General features: G+C 38.9%; 4 protein-coding genes across 8 annotated transcripts; all 4 read left to right on the forward strand.

Moving 5' to 3' along the window:
- Positions 1-112: 112 nt before the first annotated feature.
- LOC146662464 (apolipoprotein D-like) lies at positions 113-2,525 on the forward strand. The gene is made up of 4 exons (XM_085417892.1): positions 113-233; positions 437-552; positions 1,128-1,249; positions 2,435-2,525. Exons 2-4 carry the CDS (start codon positions 442-444, stop codon positions 2,523-2,525), a joined length of 324 nt encoding a protein of 107 aa, XP_085274018.1. The 5' UTR covers positions 113-233; positions 437-441.
- Positions 2,526-3,815: 1,290 nt separating this feature from the next.
- On the forward strand, positions 3,816-6,801 carry otos (otospiralin). The gene is made up of 4 exons (XM_085419112.1): positions 3,816-3,970; positions 4,125-4,191; positions 4,646-4,669; positions 6,366-6,801. The coding sequence occupies exons 2-4, from the start codon at positions 4,134-4,136 to the stop codon at positions 6,551-6,553; spliced, it is 270 nt and encodes an 89-aa protein (XP_085275238.1). The 5' UTR covers positions 3,816-3,970; positions 4,125-4,133; the 3' UTR covers positions 6,554-6,801.
- A 394-nt stretch (positions 6,802-7,195) lies between these two features.
- cops9 (COP9 signalosome subunit 9) lies at positions 7,196-14,479 on the forward strand. The gene is made up of 3 exons (XM_085419113.1): positions 7,196-7,371; positions 8,619-8,691; positions 14,293-14,479. The coding sequence occupies exons 1-3, from the start codon at positions 7,309-7,311 to the stop codon at positions 14,328-14,330; spliced, it is 174 nt and encodes a 57-aa protein (XP_085275239.1). The 5' UTR covers positions 7,196-7,308; the 3' UTR covers positions 14,331-14,479.
- On the forward strand, positions 14,403-24,897 carry and1 (actinodin1). 5 transcript variants are annotated; one of them, XM_085419103.1, is made up of 8 exons: positions 14,403-14,540; positions 17,121-17,188; positions 17,267-17,412; positions 17,872-17,952; positions 20,486-20,530; positions 20,892-21,037; positions 22,363-22,752; positions 23,175-24,897. In XM_085419103.1, exons 4-8 carry the CDS (start codon positions 17,880-17,882, stop codon positions 24,432-24,434), a joined length of 1,914 nt encoding a protein of 637 aa, XP_085275229.1. In that variant the 5' UTR covers positions 14,403-14,540; positions 17,121-17,188; positions 17,267-17,412; positions 17,872-17,879; the 3' UTR covers positions 24,435-24,897. The 5 variants fall into 5 exon arrangements, with proteins under 5 accessions (XP_085275229.1, XP_085275232.1, XP_085275228.1 ...); XM_085419106.1 differs by having other exon boundaries at positions 17,121-17,412; positions 23,175-23,381; positions 23,460-24,895; XM_085419102.1 differs by having other exon boundaries at positions 17,121-17,412.
- Positions 24,898-25,623: the final 726 nt, after the last annotated feature.

A 25,623-nucleotide genomic window follows, 5' to 3' on the forward strand; every position in this document is an offset into this window, starting at 1 on the left:
TGAACCCAGCATTAACACAGCGGTTCCTGAATGAATAACGACATTCATCCTTTCTCACAGTGACAGCACTTTCACCATACAGGAATGTGCGCATGATTACAATTAGTTAAACAGATGTCCTTATGCTGTCCGAGTGACGTAATGCGAAGGCTGACCTGTGTTTGTCTGGAGAGCTCAGACAGTGACCGAGAGCTCAGCCTCTAACTTCCACCTGACATCTGTACAGAGCTCAGGTAAGAACGCTTTAATAACTTTAATAAAATGGAAATACAACAAACATCTTGAGCATAAAGATTTATGTTTTAATACCCATAGTGTATCTTTTTACTGAAATTCTAAGTATATTATTAATGCAGCTCTTGCATTATTGCTACTGAAAATATACACTCCTGCAATAGCTCTCGTCTAATGTAACTTCTACCCTAATCTCCTGAAGGAACAATGTCTGGTGTGTGCTTTCTCCTTCTGATGCTCCCTCTGCTATCAGCTCAGACTTATCACTGGGGTCCCTGTCCTACTCCGAAGGTGCAGCCCAACTTTAACCTTCAGCAGGTGAGTACAAACTAAGGCATACACTCCTATAATGGCTTTCCTTCTCCGCCTTTCAGTGAAATCCATTAAAAAAAATTTACATATAAAGACCTCCTAAATGTAAAGGCTCCTAAATATATATATATATATATATATATATATATAGCTGAGCTACTGGGACCTTATAACTACAGTCGTCCTCTCTGATCATCTGATTGGGCTCTTTTACACCCTCTCACACACCCTCTTCTTTTAAATCTAGAGGCTATTGCAATTCTAAACATTGGGTCAGCCTTAGCCTTCTGAAAATTAATTTCTATAGGTTAGCATTTCTTCAAATTTATTCCCAATATTTTTGGCTTTTGTTCTTCTAATATGTATTTATGTGAGTGCGTATGCAAGAATGAGTGTAAGACCACATGTCTGACCGTGTTTTTTGTGTGCTTGAATATGTACACCTATCTTCAATGTGTGATTTTATGCAAACTGTGAAGCATTTTATAACTGTGTTTTATTTAATGATATACAAATGAAATAATTATAATTATTAAACAAAGAGTTGCACAGATCTAATGACTTGCCTATGGTTGTTACAGTACCTGGGTAAATGGTATGAGATTGAGAAGCTGCCTGCTCCCTTTGCAAGAGGAAAGTGCATTGAGATAAACTACTCCATTAGGAGAGATGGGACCATCCAGCTGCTGACCTCGCAGATCTAGTAAGTACTATAGCAAAGGATTCTTATTGTTGGTTCGCTTGACACCACATTTCTCTGCAACTTCCATTTTTCTTTTAGCATATACTCTTTTGAAGGAATATTGATACCACTGAAAAGATATCACTCTCATTTGTATGGTTGATATGATGCTGGAGACAAAAATAATTCTACTGTTTCTGGCATAAAAACTGTTGTCTGTGTAAAGAATCAGAAAGAATGCTTTGTTTCAAAACTCATTGTACCAAAAATCATGTTCTTCTCTATGTATGAAATATGTCTGTATATAGTCCCAGATTCAAGAAAGTAAACAGCGTAAAAGTGCTTTAAATCTAAATCCTTTGTTATGGTCAGTAATGGGCAACTCCTCTTATTTGAAAAAAGATTCTTGTTTGAATTAACGTTGCACAGGACTTTTGCCGTTTTAGTTTGCCATGTTGCCACAGTGACAAACTTCTCCCAACTTTGATGCAAGTAATGAAAAAGACAACCAATAGGAGCACAGTATATTGGCGACTCACAGATGACAGAATACAATATAAATTTGAGGATTACTTTCAGAGATTACATCCAGAGCCTGGAATGACAAACAGTTAACCATCGGCTTTAAGTGACAAGTGATGAATAGGTAAGCCAACCCTGAAAAGGAATGCTATTTACATCAATGCACAAGTGAGTGTTAAACATAGGCAAAAGGCATGTGAAACATCAAACAAGTAAAACAAAGGTGATAAGGTCTAAGAGTCAAACATTCCAGGGGATAGGCAACTGCCATCTGGTTATAGGTATTATGACCAGGATGTTAAAAGCAAAAGATTCCACGAATAGTGAGTCTGTCTCAGTTTCTAGCGTGGTTAGGAAGATACATCTATGTTCAAATCAAAGGGCTTACAGCAGTAGCTCAAAGCACACCTTGGTCCAAGCCATGATGATGGGTGATTTGATTTTTTTGTGAGTTTTTTTAGACTCCTTCAGGGTGTGTATTGTATGATGAGCAAAAAGTAATAAAGCTGACACTGACCATGGACAACTGACCTAAAGCTGATTGCCGGCACACCCGAGGTGGAGTTTACCTACATGAGGGATTCTGTCTTTCTGTCTGCCACGCCTCCAGCAGCAGATTTTATAATTAGTTGAATTAATAGTTAGTCTGTTTGAAATCTTTGTTGACATATTTTTTCATTTCAGTAAAGATAAGAAGAGGCATGCAGAAGGGACAGGTGTAGTTTCAGACCCACGAGAACCGGCCAAACTGGGAGTCAGTTTCTCATATTGGTAAAACAAAGACAAGAACATGAAAAAGTGCCTAAAAGGCAAATAACTACAACACTGAGGAAAAAAAGATAGAGGAGATGATAGAAAGATGATATCATGATGTACATTACTCTCTGAACTTCATGTTTGCATATTGACACTAGAGTGGATCATTTTCCTTGGTGATGAAAAAAAGGTTCTGTGTATATTACAGGTACTCTTTACAACCATCATTAATATATTGAACATTCTATTCTGATTCACTCTGATTGGGGAAATGCAGTATTTTCAATAAATTTTTAGATTTTAAGGGTTACCGCTGACATGATTTATATAAAGGGGGGAAGTATCACTTTTATATAGTCGACAGATTATTCTTGCAGCACAGTGATGCAGGGGTTTCTTTGTGGCATGAAAACATCACAAAGATGTTGCTTTAAAGACATTATAAATGAATGTGCATGTGAATGCCTGCCTGTTTCTCTGTGTCAGTCCTGGGATTGAGTGGCAACCAGAACTAGCCAACTCTGAACTGGCAGCTGAGACATGGACTGAGAATTGTGTCTGGATTAGTGAAGAAGGCACCAGACGCGTAGCTTGTGGGGCTGTGAGGATGCCATTTAATTTTAATGGTGACAATTTTATTTGTCAGGTTTAAGAATGTGGATCCAGCAAATATTTGGCTTCATCCTTAAAAATGTGACTAAAGTAAAATAAAAAAAATGTTTGCAGATTACCAGTTCATTGACTATTTATACAGGGAACTAAATATTTATTATGGGGAACCAAATGTTACTGCTCTACTAAAAGAGTCAGGAGAGATTTACACTTGTGGCCATTCATGCTGCCTTTTCTCTTTCCCAGTTTTTGTTTGGGTGTTTTAATCAGAATTTACACCTCAGTTTACATTACAGTTGCTGCAGTAGGTTTTGTTGGGGTAAAATGTTTATCTGTTTATCAAAAAATGCTTGTCTGTTTATTTCTATAAACAAAGAATAATCCTTTAAAAATAATAAAAGCCATTCAGCTCAGCTCTACTTTATCAGAAGTAAAACTGTTTTACAGCATTAACTATTAGACTCGATCAGTAGCAGTGGTGGTCCAGAAGGACCAACTTGCTATTGTGTTCAATTTTTTACTTTCCTCCCAAATTAAACAGCTATAAATGAGCCTGAAATTCAAAACAAATCAAACTACTTCTTCTTTTTCTTTTTTTAGTAGGTGCGATGTGTACACAGCTGAGAGAAATATTTGTGAAAATATGAGGACAGCTCCCCTCTGAGTATACAGGGTACAGTATAATCTGGGCAAGACCTGGCGGGGTTATGTGCTTGCATGTGTGTGTTTGCTTAAGTGTGTTTTTGGAGGTCGGCTGCCTCTTCCTTCACTGAGCCCCTCACACCACAGACCTCAGTGAACCAGCAGAAGATCAGCAGCATCTCATTGCACGGCTTCACAGACTATTCACAGGTAAACAGCTGCAGAGTTTGATTCTGGTTTCAGAAGATTTCTAGTATATATATCAAGATATTCACTTTATTTAATGTTTAAGAGATTTCACTTTTGCAACATAGATAAAAAAAACAAACAAACTACAGCATTGGTGGGCATTTTCTTCATTTAGGAGGGCGACATGAAGCTGCTGGTGTTGCTCGGTATTGTCTTCTGCCTCTTTGCCTGTCATCTCAGTGGTGAGTTTTTCTTTTTTTAATCCACAGAAAATATGTTCCCTTGAATTCAAGAGTTGGTGTGTTGTAGCTAAAGTTGAGTTTATTCATGCAGTGCAAACATTAATAAGTTTTAACACTAAGTTTGATATATGTACATGTAGAAATGTCGGTGAAAATAGCTGGAAATCATGTGATGTAACAGTGCTGCTGGAGAGGATTTGTTTTGTGTACAAAGAGGACTCTGACTGAGTCTCCATGATGAATTCCTTCTGGTTTAGTCTGTTTGTGCGTGTGTGTGCGAATAGTTAACAATAATATTTGAGGAGGCAGCAGGTATTTGTAGTCCCCTAGGAAAAAGCTCTCTTTTCCAGACCTGAATCCCATCTTTGTGCTCAAGGAATGCCTGAAATGTTAACTTTTCCCCCCCTTCTCCCTCTCTCCCTTCCCCCCTTCCTTCTCCATCTCCTCATTGCAGAGGCCAGGATCATCCCAGAAGGAGGTAACTTTTCAAACTTCTTTTAGACGTCTTCAGACATATAAAAAAGCTCAATGAACTTTGCATACATGAGTAGCCAAATGTGGCCGGTGAATCAAACCCTGCATTCTCTTTGAAATATATGTCCTATCATTATTATTATTATTATTATATCTGCATCAAAAGTTTTCTATAACTTTTCACAACTCTTCTGTAGATAACATTACAAGTACATGGCATATAATGTTTACAAATAGGAAAATGAACTGCTACATTTTTTTTATTTCAAATAAATATTGGGAAGCATTGTCATCCATAAATTAGTCAATGTCTTTTGGTCAAATGAGTCATGTGGACTCAACACCAGGCTCATCATGAGGGTTATTTGAAGACATTCAGTTTTTTTCCACAGCCTTTTATAGCACTGAGCTCGACTCAAAGCAACTATGTCAACAGGGAGCATTCGCACAAAGGAAAGCCATTCATATATATTTGAATTTCCTCCCCACACACTGTTGTTGGAATACAAGAATACAAAGGAGAAAGGGCGCGTCAGCTATGCTTGTCCTTAAATACTGACTCACATGACAGATGCTAAGTCATTATTTTCTCACATGTAGGCTCCAACAGCGGTGAGTGACCTCTGAGACTCTTGTGACCCTACCAAGGAAAAGAATTTCTCCACAGTGATATAAGCCTTGCTTATAAATGGGTGGATGGGGTGGTAACAGTCTTCAAATGGAATCTTAAAGCAACTTTAATAAACTAGAACACTTTTAATGCTAAAAAAAAATCAGGATGCATAGATCAGGTACTTATTTAGAGAGAAATACTAGAGACAAATCATATTAGTTAATAATTTGGTCTTTTTAGCCTTTAAAAGGAGCGTTGATATGACATGCACATTTTTTTGTTTATAATAATCTCTTCAACTCATGACTTGTAGGAATTTATTCTACAAACTAACATTCAATTTTCATTTTAAACAGGCTTCTACCTGGACACCTGAATTAACGTTTGCATTTAGCAGCAAGAGCAAATATATGATTTTAAATGCAATAAAGATGTTTCTAATGAGCTATAATGTTGGTTGTATCTCTCTGAGAGTGGTAAACACCAGTTCTCCCTTCCCACTATCACCTGTTATTTTTGCTCAGAGGGGGTCATCTGATTGTTGGGGGTTTTGCTCTATTGTTGCAGGGTTTTTTGTTGTTGTTTTTTTTACTTTAAAATATGAGGCAACTATTGTTGTTATGATTTGCCAGTGTTTAGCTGTCAAAATAAAGCTTTTACACTTAGGATTACCTAATACAATACCATTGTTCTGTGATTGAGTTGGGACAGCAACAAAACCCTTTGCTGATCTAAATACCTGGTGGAAATGAAAGCATTGTAAGAACCACATTTTCCATAGAATATGTTAAATAAGTCAACAAAGGCAATGCCTGTGCAGCGTTGTGGTTCACTTTGTTCTCTGTGAAAAATAAATAGCCATTGCCTCTCTTTTCACTTTCATATGTGGGAAACGGTGCCTGTGATATATCAGGAGTTAAAAACACCTGGTGCTTTTCTGAATGTGTGAATATGAACTACTACCAAAAACTATATTTACTACAAAATATCATCAGTAAATCCCTAACATGATACTTTATGGTCTGTAACAGCATCTGTTTGAGACTGTATGTACCCTGTCCTTTCTGACATGCCATGTGTCTTTCAGTGCCTTATGATGAACCACCAGCTGTTCCCTACTGGCCGTACACCACCTCTGACTTCTGGAACTACATTGAGTACTTCAGATCCATCGGTGCCTACAACTACATCAATGAGATGGCCCGGGCCTTCTTCGCCCACCAGCCCATAGGAGACACTCTAGGATATGAGACCAATGCAGGACATGAACACTAAGAGAGGAGCTAGACCCAAAAGAGAGAAAAAGTAACAAGAGCATGACATGAAAAAAAAATGTTATCATGAGGGTTTATTAAAGGGAAATAAGGAAATTATTATAAATATGAAACAAAAGGGGGATGTGAAAAGGAACACAGATTTTTTTTAGTAGCTTAGTCACATATATACAATAGAATTAGACATAAATAGCCCTCTTATTGTCATATAAAGTGCCACAAATAAATAAACAAACCATTCTTCAAATATGTAATGGAGTCTGAGATTTCTTTTAGTCTTTAGAGATCTAGTATTTTCTCTATACTATTGCTATTATTATTATTATTATTATTATTATTATTATTATTATCTATTTATTTGTTATTATTGTTGTTGCCATTTTTGCTTTAACAAGAGGCTTACAAAAAGACTCAAAATTTGCGATCACTATTTATAGTATATTTTGCAGGCTGTCAAAACAGGACTTAAATGGAGCAAACCGCACTTACCGTTTTAACTTTAAAGACTTGAACTTTAATTTGATCTATTAATTTATTAGAAATGATTTAACGTGCTTTGCGCGTGGTCATATTGAGGAATATTATAATCACCCATATTTTTCTGAGGGCGGACCGAAAGCGGCTAGTCAGCAGCGAAAACCGGGCATGAAATAGTGTTGCACACGGTTGTTCTGTTTACCACCACTTAAGCCTCGATAACTGCTAACGCAAACGCACCGTTTGACCTAATTGCGGCGGAACTGCTTTTAGAATAACATGAAGCCTGCAGTGGATGAAATGTTTCCTGAAGGAGCTGGTCCCTATGTGGACCTGGACGAGGTAGGTTCTCAGATTTAGAGCTTTAAATTAACCGGCGTCTAGATGTGCTAACGCTAACTAGCTCCATATGTTTAAAATGACATGAAACGGAAGCGATGAATATAATCGCCTAGCTTGTTTGTTTTTTGTTTTTGTTTTGGGGTTGTTGTTGTTGTTTTTTTTTTACATTTAACTGCGTTAATACGTTACATTTTGGGTTATTCAGTATTCTTGATAGAAACACCTCAGCTCATCCCGTTAAATGCGTGCATGTCTATGCTGTTGCCTCAGCAAGAAGTCTGATTTTGAGTTCACCATCTTTCTGTGTGGAGTTTTAATGTTAACCCCGTGTTTGCGTGGGCTTTCCCGGGTACTCCGGCTTCCCCCACCGTCCACAGACATATAGTTAATGGGGTTAGGTTAACTGATGATTCTAAATTGCCCATTAGTGTCAGTAGGAAGTTATCTTTTTCTATGTGTTAGCCCTGCTATTGACTGTCAGCCTGCCCATGGTGTACCCCGTCTCTCACCCTACGATTGCTGGGATAGGCTCCAGCTTTCATAGGTTTTTTTTTTTTTTAATGGAGAGTTTCTCTCTTGTTATTCCAACTTCCTCCCACATCCTAAAGACATGTGTGTTAGGTTAACTGGAGATTTTAAACTAACGTAAGAGTGAGACTGTCTGGTGATCTGTGCTGGGTATAAACCGCCTCTTGCCCTCTGACAGCTGAGACTTCAGTCCTAAAATGTTGTTGTTGTTGTTGTTTTTAATTAGTTTTAATTGCTATAACAAGGGTATTTTACAACTTTGGCATAGATAAGATTTGTCTTATCTCACTTTATATTGGGCCTGTTATCTTTAGTTTTAAATATAATTGTGTTTATTTTTTTGTTGTGTAACATTAAATCTTTGTGCTGGATATTAGTTAAAAGCTCTAAGTAAGCTCTGGCTAAATTGTTAATGTTAATTGCTTTTGTTTTCACTTGGAAGAAAAAAATCCCATCCATTTGCAACATTCAAATTTTCAGGTTATTATCTCAGAATTTCAACTTAATAACTGAAGTTTCAAGTTATTTTCTCAATTTTGAGTTTATTTCTCAGAAGTTTGAGTTGGTAAGTTGAAATTCTAAGACCTGAACTTTTAACCTGTGGATTTTGGAGGAAATTTCCATAGCATACACTGCTGTGATGCAGTAAGTGTAGCAGTTTGTGTACATGTAGATCTTTCTCATGTGGTATGACTGGTTGCACTGTTGTGTGTTTGCAGGCAGGAGGCAGCAGCGGTCTGCTCATGGACCTGGCAGCTAATGAAAAAGCTGTGCACTCCGATTTCTTTAATGGTAAGGGACAGGTTTCTGCATCTCTTCCCAAATTATTAAATTTGATGAGGATTAAATTTACTTCACTGATTCAATTTAATGAGGTTAGGGCTTACAGAGTCGAGCTGGAATTAAACATAAATCTTGTTTTCATATGGCACGGCTAAGCTACGATTCCTTAATTTGTCTCATGAGGCAAACAAATGTGATTAAAACACATGGTATAACATTCCAAAAATAAGCAACGGCATGCTCCTTTCTCTATTTATTGATCACATCTAATAGAAAAACGTGTGATGTTAACAAGTAAAAACCCATTTAAGAGTCCCCAGTTTGTAAATTTGCCTAGTTTAAGCAAGATTGTGTTTGCATGCAGAGAGGAAGGTTCTTTAATGTTCAAGGCAATAACAGAAAACTGGTAAACATCTAGATTTCTAATAGGACAAGCAGACATTTTGCCTTTCCAAAACCTTCATTTAAAGTTTAAAATACATTAAAAGTGTAACTTAAGGTGTAAATATGAACAACTCAAACAAACATAAAAAGTCAGCAAATAAACTTTCAAAGACGTGAAATAAACCCTATATGTTCCAGTATATTATTTCAGTAATTTGAAAGGCTGTGGCTGAGAAAGCCTTAAACCTGTTACCCATTTTCTTCCTTTAACCACGTTATCTTCTCACATTAACCCTCAGCAATCCCATTGTTCCCCTGTAAACACCAGTTTATGTGCAAACACAGACGCAGAAGACACACTATAAAACACCGAGCAAATCTGTTTTGTGCTGGCTGCCGGTGGAACAATTTTTGGCTCAGCAGCACATGACCTAGATAGAAAAGAGCTGATTGTTAAAAAGAGAGCGTGAGGGAAATGAGAGAGAAAGAGGATGGTAAAATGAGTTTATAGCTGCTGTCAGACCGAAACTCAGCGGGACACCTCGCCAGTCAGCTGCACACACACATCGGCACTCATCACCTGGGTCGTTAACACTGCTAGAACTGGTTCCCCTCTACCTAATAAGCTCTGTACTTAAGAGTATTGTAAAACTATAGATATCATCATATTTTAAAGCTCTTTTTTTAAAGTTGTTAGTTTTTTCCTGTAATTAAAGAAGGGGTTGTGCTGACTTGAAGAAGGCAAAGGTCCCCAGATCACATTTAAACGTGACAGGGTGAGTGCAGTTATGTTACGTCTTATGCATACGTAATAGAGGCCTTAGTCGTTGTATTTTGAAGCCCATTGCAGCATTAACACCTTTAAGCTCCGCTATAACTTGCTGTTCACACTTTGACATAAAAGTTTGGTTTGGAGCCAGAACCTCTTTTCAGGTAGTTGTAGTTGACTCTTTTGCCTCTTTTTCACTATAACCTACTTTGTTTGGCTTGACTTGATTTGACTCTAGTCAGTTTCGGATGTTTTCCATTAAATTTGGGTACCATCTCAGTGTGGGTGAAGTCATTATAGCAATGTAGCTCAAAAGTCCTGTGATGTAATTTGTACGTGACACAAACACAACAACAACAACAACAACAACAGAGGATATCAAGTTAATGTTATCTCTGGTGCTAAACTGACTGTAAGTCTCTGCACCTCGTCACTGGGCCATGGTGTTGCTCTGTGTGTAACCGTTCCTTGTTGCCAGGGATATTGAATTTAATTTTTGTGAATGAGTCACTGACATGACTGAATCAGTGATATCACTCCCTGGCTAATCAGTAGCATGCAGTTTGTTGACGTCACATTTTTGGTTTAGCTCAGTCTGCTTGGAATCCCTGCCTACTGGGTATTAAAAAGTACCTGGTACTAGGACTGGGCCATATCATACCGTTCATGGTAATACCGGTATAATGTTGGGCAACAATAATATGGGTAAAACGCGCATGCACAGTGCCTTTGTTTTCATACGCACATTGCAGAAAAAGCAAGGCGGCAACGGAGAATGAGAAGGGCGAAAGCGGATCGTTGAATGAAACGGATGAACCAGAATTGATTTGTAAAAATGCTGCAACTTCAGTGATGTGGAACTGGTTTAGCTTTTGTCCGTCAGATACACAACAAAACACTATTTTTGGTAGAGCATGCTAGCGGGCCGTCGTTATTACCGTGTTTTTTGAAAATACAGCACACTTAAAATCAATCCTTTGATTTTTCTGAAAATCAACAGTGCCCCTTATAATCCTGTGTGCCTTATGTATGAACTCTGGTTGTGTTTACTGACCTCGAAATGATTTTATGTCGTACACGGCGCTCGAAAATCTGTCAAATGTTTTAGTATGACTTTGCTGGAGTTGTAAAGTATTTTGTTTAGTGTCAATTATACCGTCAGTTATATTGTTATCGCAAATTTTCAAATGTATATCGTGATAAATATTTTTGGTCCTATTGCCCTGCTCTACCTGGTACCAGGTATTGTCCCCAATATGGAAAACCCTAATATCCGAGTCAAATCGAGCCAAGTCACATCATGCTAATTAAAAATGAGGCCATTGTTCTGGAGATTTCACTTTACTCTTATGGTCAGTGAATACTGGCTCTATCTGTTTATAGAAGCTGGATGACCATGCAGAACTGCTGGTTTATTTCAGAGACAGGGCTCTGTAAGTGTGGTATAAGGTCAATGCAACAGTGTGAAACATGAGATTTTTTTTTTTCTTTTGAAGACAGATTGTGAAAGTGAGGTGTGTCAAGGAAGCTTTGGCTTTTATGCCATATTTTTACACCACTGAAAGTCATTACAGGTAGCCGAGGGCAAACTGTCCCTCATTACTGAAGACTGAAGAATGTTCACTTCGTCAAACAGTTTCTCAAGCCTGCTGTTGCGAATCATAGCCACCCTTTGGATATTTTGACAAATTAAATTTAGTCTGCAAACCTTCTTACATATGACCGGCATAAGTGGTTGCACAGTTGTATCGGTATTTTCTGTCTCACTATGTTGGTGCAGATTTCTTAAAAACTTGGAAGGTCAGAGTGCAGTTTAGACTAGAGATAACACGATACCACTTTTTTTATGTCCGATGCCGATATCATAAATTTGGATATCTGCCAATACCGATATGAATCTGATATAGTGTATGTTTTATTCAACAAAACTGTTTTTTTAATATCTTGCTGCATTTTGTATAAGTTCATACTCAAGAAAAAAAAAACACTAAAGCTATTCTGTTAAACCTGTATGCAAAAAAAATACGCTGCACCCAAAATATTTCATAGTTCATCAATACTGAGCTAATAAACTTGAACCCTACACCATCCTCCCTATTCTGGTATTTTAAAGAGTACTTAGAAGAAATATTAAACAACCTAACTAATAGGGTTGCCAACTCAAAGCAAAACAAAAATAGGGAACCACCCTCTGCCTCGTGATGCTTAAATTAAAGTTGATTGCATTGATTAATGCACGTGTAAAATAAATAAATAAATATGCACAGAAACAAATTATTTTTCTACAATAATTAAATAGTACACAGTACAAGTACATTTTACATCAGATTAAAGCTTTGGGTGTAAGATTCAGACAATTATTTATTAAAAGCTAGACATTTTAAATGAGAATAAGAAAGAAAAGTATGTCTTTGTGCCCCCCTTCCCTGTTAATGCCCCACCTGGCCCCCTGGCAAAACTTTGCTAGATCCGCCCCTGCACAGTTACCAGCCGTCAGATTCGTAGAAAAGGATTCTGGTGTAGAAAGTAATATTAAATAAGTTCTAACAACAGCTTATCAAGCTTAAACGTGCTGCTGTTGTTTAGCCGCTGGCTTTCTCTCTCTAGTGCAAAGTGGGCCAAAAACAAAGAAGAGAGACGGGAGTCGCAACAGAAAAGCCGATCAGCTGATCATTGATCAGTTTCATGATTGAAGTAGCAGCAGGAGAGGGAGGGAGGGAGAGAGAAGAGGCAGTCGCTCCATATATCGGTTGTTAAACTTAACGTGGGAATGCTTTACAAACATTCAGAGATGAACTTACACATTTGCTTTACTTCTCGCGGGAATAACTTTCTCAGAGATGAAATGCCGGTTTGGTAGCGAGGCTCCAAATGCTCAACCAGACCGCCGACAGGTGTCGCATGCCACAGCCGCTCTATCAAGTAACGCATACTGGTCCGACGTGCTAAGGTGATGAGCTGAGTTATGTGTGATATTTAATGGATCGGATTACATTTTTTATTTCTCTCCGATATCCGATCCAGTAATTTAGGTCAGTATCGGACCGATACGTAATATCGGATCGGTCCATCCCTAGTTTACACCAAACAAAACCTCACAGCTTTGCATCCAAGAGCAGTTAGTATGCGGCAGTATGAGCACTGAGAGAGACGGATAATGGTCATAATTGTCATAACTGAAAATTCATCACTTAAGGAAGAAATGCTTGATTCATGCTTATGTAAGCAGGTTCAAATTTGTGCATTTGCATCTTAATGTATGTGTAAAATAGTGTCACATCTAAGGCAGTTTTAGGAAAGTTCCCCCTTGATTAGAGGGAATGTAACTGATATTGATAGACAGTCCCCCATTCACTTGATAAGTTTCTGGTGACTTTCTCCTTCTGGCCAGTAGTAGTGGCACATGGCAACACTAGAGCGAACATACTGCCTCGTTTTGTTCCCTAAATATCTTGTTAAAATTCCAGTTATTGACCCTGGATGAGAAATCACTTGTGTGCTATTTTAACCTTTTAATATCGAGCTGTCAGAGCCAGTTAGATCCTCTGGTGATGAGTAATTTTCACACCAGTCAGACTGTTAAGTTTGCTAACTGGCCTGTTAGAGTTTTGTCAAAGTGGGGGAAAAGTCTCAGAAGAACCTCATAATGTCTTCTAATGAAGTCATCTGTAGTGGTTTAGACACCATGCGTTCTCCAGATGTGAAAATACTGGCTTTTTAGTAGTATTGTTATTTATTTTTAACCTCTAGGGTTGCAACTAACAAATTTTGTCATTAACTTGTTTTTTTTGGTTTTTTCCATTATGTCATTAATTAATAAAACAATCCATTGGCCAATTATTTGTTCCTCTTCCTTCTGGGGTTCCAAGTATATTTAAGTGGTTTCCATCTACCCAACACTCATGTCCCAAGATAATAAAATAGAAATCACGAAAAATTAAATGTTTCCACCTGTGATGCTCAGACCAGTCATATAACTTTATTACCTCGTTGTGTGAACAGATATGTAAATAGGAGTTTTCCTTGTCTTTTTAAGGCCACAGTTACACAGACCTAGAGAGCAGTCAGTGAAATCGACTCTTTTCAGAAGACATAAATTTTGCTTTGAACTCAGACTTTTTGCTCACACTCACAGATCAATTACTGCTTAGTGGGTAATTGGCAAGTGTTTGCAGATATGTCAGCATCTTCTGTGGAACTGCTCATCAACTTGTTGGTGAATACCTATTTTTTTTTTCTTAACAACCAGTGTTTGCCAGGCAGTCACCAACCAGTGTGTAGGTCTGCGTCACTGGGGTATAAGATAATTATTTATTTACGTATGTGTTGTGTTGGTGGTGCATTAAAAAAAAAATTCTTAAGTATCTACAGAGCAGCATGAATTGTGATCAATATATAAAGTAGATTTAAACTCTGTAATTCTTTCCTTGTCTTTGTTCTCCTGTTTCTTTTTGCAGATTTTGAGGATCTGTTTGATGACGATGACCTGCAGTGATGACACCTGTTTGAGCTGCTGAACATGTACATAAAAGGAATGAAGAAATTGCCCCATTCTCTCTACAAGTCTCTTATTTGTACAGTTTCCCTCGTGTAAATCACTCAGCCGAATATTGAAATAAAACCTTTTTGTTTTTACAAAAAAAGTGGTGGTGAACCAGGTGTCTGAATTCTGAGAATCTCTTACATTCCTGCTGAAGAGAAAATTGTGAGTATGGTTTTGGTGTCGTCTTGTTTGAATCTGCTCCTGCCTGGATTGTAGGCTTGTTTCTCCTGAGAACCACCTGTTAGCAGACGTAATTACATATGTGTTAACGTGATCACTCAATGATCAGCCGGAGCATGATGGGACAGGAATAGGGCTGGAAAAATGTGGAAATGCTAAAAAAAACCAAAAACTCCAGAACAAATAAACATGAAAGAAATAAAAAGCCAGTGTGCAATAATTAAGGTATGACTATGCAGGAACAGCAAAGTACTGTAAACAGAGAAAATGGAAAAAAGATGTTTCTCCTCGTCCACCCTCTTTTTAATGGCCGACTATACTAAAACCAACTTCTTCCAAGTACTTTGGTGACAATTTGTGAATTTTCCAGCATGATTGAGCAACATGTCTCAAGACAAAGCAATAACTTAATTGCACAAGATCAGAGTTTGGATTCATGGCCAGGAAAACTCCAAATCTTAATGAAACTGAAAATCTGTAGTGAGGCTTTAAAAACAGGTGGATGGAAAGATTTACATTCTGTACAGGATAAAGAAAATAATGAAGTTTGTATGTTATATTTTACAAGTAGCATGCTGTCAAGAGTATTTACCTAATGCTTCATAAAAAGTTTAATTTTACTTTACTAAAGGCAGATTTTGTATTTAGTATAGGCCTCGGATTATGGAAAGTTCCAAACTACAGCAGGTCATCAAGTGGAAAACTTGCTATGGGAAACATTTTACAATTTAACGCCAGATTAAAACCAATCAGGTCAAACACTAAGGTTACTAAAAGAAAGCTCTTCTGCATAGCAGATAAATGAGATATACAGTAAATGCATGTGTAAGATTTAGTGTTTTATTGTAAAAGGACAATTACACAGGTGATACTGTCAATAAAATAACATTTGTAATGAGTAGTTACATTACCAGTTGAAGCGCAGTGGTATTTTTGACACATACAGTCACGTGGGCTCTATGTAGGCCTGCGAAAAACTAGCTTGATCCTTACAGCTTTAAAAGTTAAGAGGGTACTAAGCATCCAAGTGCTGCTAATCAAATGCACTTTATAAATCACTTATCCCTTTACCACATCTTTAAATCAGAAATTTTGCATTCAGGTGTGTGTCAGTGTCACAATCTTCCCAGGAGTACACATTCCAGCAGACAATGCAATGCTCAGAGAAACCCAAGAGCTCCATCTCAGACTACGCAGGCCTCAGTTAGAATTTTAAATGTTAAACTTCATGACAGTGCAGTAAGATAAAGACTGAACAAGTATTGTTTATGGCAGCACAGCTTAGGTTTGCAAAAATTCAGTGGAACAAACCTTAAAGTCTGGAACAATGCCGTTTGCACAGGCAAAACTACATTGGAGATGTTATGCAATACCTCATACGAGCTGTTAAGCACTTTGGTTGGCTAATGATTTGGGTTTGTTTTGCAGGCAAAGGACCTGGACAACTTAAACCCATTAGGCTGATGGTGAAATTCTCTGTATATCAAAGAGTTCTAGAGTCAGAAGTAAGGCCACAAGTCTGACAACTAACATTTGGCCCAATTTAGGCCATGCAATGGGGCAATGATCCAAGCACAGAAGCAAATCTCCATCAGAATGTTTGGAAAAAAGAAAAAGTGTTGCAATGGTCCAGTCAAACTCCAGATCTCAAACCAAAATGAAGCAACGCTGTAAAGAAGAGCAGGCCTCTTCCTTTTGCTCTACAAGGACTTGCAGTTTTCTCTAATGGTGACCAAACTAAAACACCTCAAGCTATTCAAAATCCTCCAACTGTAGTTCAGTCTTTAGCTATTTCACAATCAGTCATTTAAGCACCGTGTTCAAAATCTTATACTTCCATAAATGTTAAACATATTCTCTCTCTGGAATAAGACAATGTTTAAAACTGATTTTCTCTTAAAAGTCATATTTGTTTTAAATTAAATTACATTACATTTAGTGTCAAAAATATTTTCAGTAAAAGAACCAAAAACAATAAAAAAAACCCTGCAGCTATTCTGAACATAAACCTGATAACATTACTGAATGGCCTAAATGAATTATAGGCTTATATAGTCAGATGTGGTGATATTGCATCATATATCTCAGATACATCGTTTTTCTACTAAAATCATTGTGTGTGTGTGTGTGTGTTTGTGTACCTGTGTGTGTCTTACTTGGCTGGCATGCCTGAACACAGTTAAACTCAGGAGGAAACTGTAGATTATCAAATTCCTCATGTGTGGACCAGCTGTGCTTGCATGTTGTGTGTGTTCAGACAGAAGCTGTGGTTTGGCCCTCATTGAGGTCTCTGAGAAGTGCTTATGTGGCACCTCAACGCCCCTTTATTTTACAGCCCTGTGTCTTTCCTCTGCCTCCTCTGTGGTCTTTATTTTACTTTACATGAGTTATTGTTGCATCTCTGAAACAGATGTGATTTCTTACATTTAATATAATTAAACAATCAACCGTGAAGTATCTTAAATTAACAACTTGAGGTTTCTTCTTTTCACCCAATACTCCACGTCTTCATCTTTACTCAGAGCTCTCCCACCGTCTCTGCTTTTCTGTCTTTAATTACAGTGCCTCCAATTGGCTGAAAGTTTCAGCCAATCAGGCATCTTCTTGGGGTGGCCCTTGACCCCCCTCAGGTAATCATGCTGAGCCTTTTTTAGTGCGTGTCAGAGATGATGGGCTCACTTTAAAACGTTGCTGGATCCTTTTGTCAGATCAGTCTGTAAGAAGAGCTGCAGGGCAGGCAAGGAGTCCCTAACACACACACAAACACCTCCCACGTACACACCTGGTGGACTGAGCTTCATCCGAGTCCACTTTGGATCCTCTGAAAGGAAACTCTGAAGTCAAACAACCGCAGGTAAGTGACCAAACAGTGCAGTCTGTGTTTACTTTTGGTAGAATCAGGTATTGTCCGAGGCTTAAAATTCTGCTGAAATTCTGCTGAAAAACACCTGGTTCTGTTTTACTATGACAAACCAGTAGGTTGAACCCAGCCAGGAGCCGTTGTGGCAACATGTTTGTTTCAAAAGTTCAATTCCAAGCCACAGGCAGAGGTCACTTCTCCAACTGTTGAGGCTTTTGATAGAGCTTTAAAAGTTTTGTAAAGCTATTTTTGAGCTTTAAAATGCATCTTTGTGAGAAAAATAGTGACTCGTGGCTAAAATATTACTACTATGGCTGGTTGGACCATATTTTTGGAGCCAGTGATCAAAGTATATGTGAAAAAAAGGATTTTGCATCATGTGAAGTGTCAAACAGGTACAGGCACAGAAAGGATCAAAGTGACAGTGGTTTTCAAGATTGTGTTTTTGTTGAGGTCCAGTCATGGCTGAAAGAAGACGGACCAGTTTCTCCGGTGTGTTGATCACCATTGTGCTGGCTGTGATGCTGCTGCCTGGTGAGTACCCAGCAGACATGGGACATTACAGACGGCGTCAGATAACAAGGCCAGATTGTCAGCTATACATTATATTATAGCGAATTATGGAAATGATGACAGGTAGCTAAATTATAATGTTGATTAGTAATCTCACAGTGTAAATATATTCATATTCTATAATACTGCAGATTGAAATCTCTATTGGAAGAAACAATCACAATAACACAATCAGAAGATGCACAATTAGGAGCCCAATAAATTAAAGAATTATTAAAAAATATTTGCAAGACAGCAAAGCTCCAAGATCTCCAAGAGTTTGGAGGTTAGTCTGCTTTATGGGTGCATTCCAAGCTCGGTGACAGTGTTAGGATCTCAAATGAAAATGTGTTAGTGGTGAAAAGATGGAGCTTTTTCTTTTATTTATATTATATACATTGCTTGGGTTTTTGGTAGGTCTGCAACAAATATTTTCTTAATCAAACTTGAGGGTTTTGTTTCTAAGTGCCTCCAACAAAGTCTGAGATAATGTCATCAGATATCTTAGATGCAACCCCAAACCTAAAGATAATCACTTTGAAATTGTATTAAAGGCACAAAAGCACTAAAACCTCACACTCCAAAACCAGCAACCCATCGTATCTTTCATCAGAACAAAATTTATTAATATCTTACACTCTTATCTAATACTTCAGTGTATACAAAGCTATAACTAATTAAAAATCTGTCTAAACTCATCTTATTCAAACAGGCTTCAGCAACTTTCAACTACTTTTCTAGCTCCACTTTAAAGCAAAGTTACCTGTAAAACACGGTGCCTCTATGACACGTGGATACTCTGAAAGATAAGCACACTCCCCAAAAGTCTTCAGTGCTGAGATGCTGCCATTTAAAGTGAAAAAACATCCCTGAAAGACTGCAGTTTCCGGTGAATGCTCACTTCTCGCACTGCAAGTCTGTTCTTAAATACAGTCCTTGAGCAAATAAGAGTCCATTCATGTCCCGACTGATGGGTAGAACAAAAGAACAATGATGACATAAAAGCATGTTTCCAGTTTTACGAGTTGAAAAACTGAATGATTGAAGAGTAAATCGTGAGGTGAAGGGTAGACATTATTTCTTAATGTTAGCAGGGACACAGCAGTGATGAGTGACTTTCTTTCTTTGTCTGTTTTTAAAAAAATTAAATATTCATGAATCAGAGCTTTTACCTTTTGCATTTAGGTTGACATGCAGTTATTTTAAACCATTAAAAAACACACAGCTGGCTATAGATCAGTGTGATACTAATAAAGCTATTCAGAGCCAGAGGATCTAGCTTTTAGACTTACAACATTTTTGATTTTGTGGATCAGTTTAGCAGCTTATTTTTCCAACTTTCCTTTGATTGTTCGAGCCTCCTTAAAATGCATTTGCCTTGAGCTATTGCTTCATTTCAAGGTTCAGTTTGTTAAAGCTAAAGTTTAGTTGCAGTACATCTGATGAGTTCATGAGAACTGGGTTTCACATATATCATCACGCGGCTCTATAACATGCCTGTGATGCTCATATATCACCGGCGATGTTGCAACATGGAGACAGTTTGTTCCCCTACCACCTGTTTCCAGTTCTCTCTCTTCTTGATTGACATGCTTTCTTTTAAAATTGGTTTTCAAAGTTACGCTCCCTGATGGATAAAGGGGAAAAAATACAGTAACGAGGAAGAGGAGGAGTTACTTTGATCAGTAAAAAAATTATTACCTGTCAGCATCACCTCCTCTATGCCCTCTTAAAGTGCTGCTGTTTCCAGATGTGCCTGCCATTTTTTACAGGCTTGTTAAAAGAAAGAAAGAGAGAAATAGAGTGGATATACTGAGGCAGCATCATTCAGCCCACCCTCCTCCTCCTCCTCCTCCTCCTCCTCCTCCTCCTCCTCCTAAACATCACCATGGGTCACCTTCCCACCTTCTCCTTTAACTTTAGGATCCATACCTTTAGTTTAACCTCACAGGTGACAGTGCATATCCATTCTTCCAATCCCAACATTAAAAAAGAAGAAAAGAAGAAGAAAAATCAAGAGATTAATGTTTTTTTCCACTTAAAACACACGGCACGTAACCCTAATTTATCCCCTGTGGATCTTTTTAAGGCTGTCATCTGTTCCTCTCTTCTTCTTCCTCCTTCTCCTCTTCCTCCCCTTCTGTGAGGGACTAACACCTTCTCCCTGCGGAGATGAAAGGAACCCGGAGCAGAGCTGAATCTGAATTTGCTGTTCCTTCGACTTCAAACTGTGCACACGTGTGCATGTATGTGCATACAGATACACACGGCCCTTTGAAAGCACAGCGTGGGGCTTCGTGTTACAAGCACCCCTATAAAAATCTACAAAGAACTGCAGTAACCAGTGCTTCAGGCAGTGCCAATTACCCCAGCCCTATTTAATGAAAACTATCAGCCCGTAAGCATTTGAGGTTTAATGTCATGTTATCGCTTGGATATTACAGACAAATTAGATTAGAAAGAATCAGCAATTTTGACTTCAGCAACATCTGTTTTTGCTTTTCTCTGTTTGCAGCATTCTTGTCTGCTGGACCAATTGTGCAAAAGCCCAGAGGAGATGGTAAGTATGTGGTTTTTACCTTTAAAGATACTTCAACATGTGTGTTTGTTTCTAAAGAGTGCACGGTGACCGAGTTTTTGAAAAGTTTGTCCATGGAAGAGGTTTGTGATTGGAAAGTAAACACGGATTTATGACTTCCACCTCACCTGGCTTCTGTGTAGCTTCAACTCTTGACCCTGTGATTGAGAGCTAATGTGAGATGGAAGCAGTTTTCTAGCGAATACAAAAAAAAGGGGTTTGAGTCCTTGAATGTTTTGTTGGAAACTTTAAAAGTCACTAGAAAGTCCTTGAATATGATGTCAGCGTGGAAGCCTTTGGATCAGCCGTGTCTTCGTTTTTTCCCCTCATCTCCTGCCCTCAGCGGGGGAAAGCATCCAGGAGAAGGCGGCTGCTGCAGCAGCACACAGGAGGCTGATCCGCAACCGCAGGAACATCAGCTGGTACAAACAGCACTCTGACTTCTGGGCATGGTACAAGTACTTTACTGACAACGGCAACCAGGAGGCAGTGAGTGAACGCTTTGTTTTCGACATTAACGGTGTCATGAAATGAAAGTTTCCATGTAACACTTCAGCTGTTCAATATGAAACAAAACTCTTTAGTATTGACAAGTTGTTAATGAGATGATTGGTTCTCTTATATTTAAAGCTGCTCTAATTAATGCTTTTATATTAACCCTTTAAAGCCTGAACCATGAAATAATTAAAATGGATTTTTAATATATTAATGTACATGCCAACTTATTTGTATTGTATTTGCCAAATCTGGCATTTATTTTGCAATGTATTGCTTAAAAATGTGTTGTGCAGTTTATTTAGGTTTTTTGTGGGGGAAATAATCATGTTGATGATGTAGAAGTTGCCATAACTCACAAAAACTGTATGTATCAAATGTGAGGTATTATAGGTATTACTTGAGTCTTTTGCAGTGACCAAACCATAAATTAAATCTGATCTCTACTGTTTTAGCACCTTTTAGCACAGTTTTTGGTTCCTTTCAGCTTCACTGCTTTGATTTATTGTTGCTGCCCTTGTTTTTTAGACATGACAAGGGGGCAAGGAAGGACTCGGAATTTGGATTCAGGAAAAATGAGTGGAGTCACTAAGAAGTCGCAAATATTATTATCATCCTAAACCTGAATATATCACTAACAACTCTCACATATAAAGTTAATGAGCCAGTAAAATCAGGAGTAGTTTGAAAAGTTGCGTGAATTTCTGCTGGGAAAAGTTGACAGAGTGAGTTTTATCAAACAGGAATTAAAGCACACACAACCATATGTCCTTTCAAAGGACTCTGCAGCAGGCACCAGATCTACAGAGGCCTGTCCAGCTTCTTTCACCAGAAGGTTCAGTTCACCTAAACAGCTAAACTAAAGATTCACACCTGCTACAAAACACAATAAAACCAAAGAAACAAACAAAAATTACATTTCTCTTACATGTCAACATTATAATCAATAAAACAGGGTTACCAACAAAAAGCTAGCGTTCTGCTAATGCATGCTGATTGGTCAGTTACTTCCTTGATAGCACCAGTTTTCAAAAACAGAGGCTAGGAGGACAATCGTGTTTATGAATAGGAAGAAGCCGGTTATTACTGCTGTTTTACAGTCTCATACTCTTATATTAAAAAAGCATAATTAAAATTGCCAGAGTACAAATGTTGACCACACAGAGTTTATCATTTCGGCCAGAGATAGTTTCTTTCTGAGCGCCTCCCTGTAAAACTGGATGTTCAGAGAGTGGTGGTTCTCTGAGAAGCCTTTTACTTTTATTGATGTTACATGTCATCCGATCAGTGAAAAAACAATAAACCCTTACTCCCTTCAGATTCAGGAGATGGATCGCATCTTCCTCGCCTACCTCCAGAACAAGAACCGTGCTGAGGGACGTCGCTCCTACAAGGCCTACTTGAGACACCTGGGAGATGTTTATAAATCCTGCTCCGATACTGAAGACCCCAACTGCGTGGCTTCCTACACCAGCAGGGCCAGTCCTAAAGCGGAACCCCCCAAACCTGCCCCAGTAAAAACCTGTGACCCCACCAAGGACCCCTACTGCATGTACATGGCTTTAGTCCAGGGAAAGAGCCCTTACAAGCCATTGGTGCTCCCGGCTGCCACCCCTGCTCCTCAGTACGTCCACTCTCCTGCTCCAGCCAAGGACCCTCAGTCAGGGTACTACTACTACTCGCCGTCCACGATGCCTTTCCTGACCATGGTATGCTATAGTATTTTTTGTGCATAGTATACATGTATATTTACTGTATTTTAATTAATTAATTATTCATTGCACGTTTTGTATCATGGCATACAAAATATCACAATTTTTCAAACTGTTTACAACTGAAAAACTGATTATTGTTTAAATTTAAGGTAATTTAGAGAGTTTTTAGAGTTCTTTATTTAGAATTTAGAGTTCTTGTTGAAACTTATGTTATTATTAGTTAATAGAACCTTAGACTGCTGGGCAGTGGTGCATCTGAAAGCTCCCATGGGTAAGATTTGCAAACCTATATCTATAATTGTTGCCCAAGATGGATGCATTCAGCAGGAGCAATAATTTAATTGCTTACAAATGTTTTCGATGAGAAAAAATTTGCACCCATCTCATAATATGGATCCTTGTTTCTCGTGCTTCAGGAGCAGAAGGTAGAGTTGCTGCGGATCTGTGGCTCTGATGATGTGGAGTGTCTGCAGTACCATCTGAAAGCTGCTTATGGGTATTCTGGTGGGTCCCGTCCATCATATGCCCACCTTGGCTGTGACCCCAAGAAAGATCCTGCCTGCAAAATGTTACAGAAAGCTCCTGCTGGTCTCTACATGAATGCCTATTCTGCCTCCAGTACGGTACGTCTTATTCGTCATACTAATTTCCTTCAACAGCTTTCTGCATTACTGTATTTTAATTTTACTCTATCCCTCCAGGCTCCCCAAGCTGCACCAGGATCCTGCAATCCTCTTTTTGAAGACGGTTGCAACCCTCTTACCGCCACCAGATTTTCCACTTCTCCAGAATCATACAAAAGTAACGAGAGAGATCAGGCCGCTGCCATCCGTGCTGCCCCTCCTGCTGAGCAGTATGACCCCTATTCCATGTATAGGGATTCTTATTCTAATGTTAACAGAGTCACTGATCCTTATGCTATGTATCGCCAGGCCAGTGCCCCAACTTCTCCTCCAGCTACTGATCTCTTTGCTGTACTGCGCCAATACATGGCCCAAGCTCACACTAATGACCCATATGCTCCACGTATGGGGGCTGCTTCTGAGTCAAACTCCAACGATCCTTACTCTACTATGCGTGATGCAGCAGGCGCTATGCACCTGCACACCCCTCCCTCCCCCAGGCAGCAGCACCCTTATTCCTATCCCAGTTATGAGGAACCTGCCCAGGAGGAACGCCACCCTCTGGGTCCCCCAGGCAAAACCAAGGAGGGCTACGACTGTTTCATTGGCTATGACCATGAATGCTATCCCGTGAAGCCCAGCGCACCTCGCTCTGGAGTTCAACGTCGCATCCCTTACCCTGCTGAGGCCTATGAGCCCCACCTGAATTCTGACGGCACCCGCAACGGCGTCCTGGAGCCTGTAAACCCACACTGTGACCCCGAGTATGACCGTGACTGCCGCCTGCGTCGCTATGAGACCGAGCAGCCTCAAAGCCAGCCTGAACGTCATGCTGCAGAGGACCACAGCCAGACGGCAGCCGAGAGAGAGCAGGTTAATCAGGACCAGTATGAAGCAGAGCCCTACCAGAGCGGCCAGGAGGAATCTCACACACCCTACCAGCCTCTCTCACAAGGCATGCCCAGCCTCCAGGACATACTGAGGCGCTATGGAGACCAGTATCCCGGGCAGGAGGATCACAGAGCTTATGCAGACAACTACCACAAGAAGTAAACAGGCTAACACACACAAAAGCATGCAGATGGACATGAATGCACAGTCCCAATGCGTTCCTGTAGTTCAGCCCTTGAACGCCTCATGCCCCGAGAAACCAGTTCTATCTGGACCAGAGGTGGGACACAGGTGAATTTGATGGACCCAGAGAGCAAGTACATGCATGTACATCCCAAACACAGCTTCTTGCTTTGGGAGCCTGCTAAAAACTTTCCTGGAACGCCTTCTTATAACTTTAGTTGCTTCAGGCCTGATGCTTTGATTTATTGCTTTTTACTTTCTACCTTAAACTCTCCTCTGTGCTTTCAAGTGTGTAATGACCTCGCAGCTCTCAGCTTTGCTTCTGTATCTGTGCATTATTTTTAAAATGAAATATTGTTTATTGCTTTTTGACACAGATGGATTGTCATTTTTTTCATTTTAATTGTTCTAATAAAAAATACAGAAATATGTTTGTTGGCTTTGATTTTTTTTTTTTTTTGCATTTTACTGCACCATGACATACTGACTAGCTACTATAATCTGGAACAAATGGATCCACTCAGAAAGAAAAAAACATAATATGGGTATTTGGGGGTTACATCTATGATATAAAAGCTGAAGTAGAGTTTTAAGATATATAAGCATCCACTGATTTTTGGTTTTTCATTTCTTTTGAATGAATGCAAAGGGGGAAAAAAAAAATCCCGACTTGTATTATATGTCCAAAATAAATAAAAGCAAACTTTAATTAGAATCAAGCATTTCTTGAAGTCTTCTGAACAGAAATATATATTCTGGTCCAGGGTTACCATTTGAATAAACACTGGACAGATTAGCAGGCTTTACTCAAATGACAATTTGCACTCACATACCGTGTACAAAACTTTAAATATACTTCACTTACACAGACTATAGGGTTTATCATTTAGTGTAAAATTATTATTATTTCTACTGATGCCCTGAAGTAAATGCAAAAAGTGTAAATTTCTTTTGTCAATTATTCCCTTTCTCTGTCTCATTAACACACAGGGGTGGCTGTAGCTCAGGAGGTAGCGCACGTCATCCACTAATTGGAAGGTTGGTGGTTTAGTCCCTGGCTGTCCCAGTCTGCATGCCAAAGTAAAGTATCGTTAGCGTGCAACCCTCAGGTTTTTTTCTGAATTGTTTATTGGACTGTGAATGTGAAGCAGAAAGAAGAAAAACAAAT

The sequence above is a fragment of the Rhamphochromis longiceps genome, linkage group LG9, assembly GCF_057381845.1.
Source record: "Rhamphochromis longiceps isolate RC_006_pf linkage group LG9, R_longiceps_female_GT1.1, whole genome shotgun sequence".
Classification (NCBI taxonomy): Eukaryota; Metazoa; Chordata; class Actinopteri; order Cichliformes; family Cichlidae; genus Rhamphochromis; species Rhamphochromis longiceps.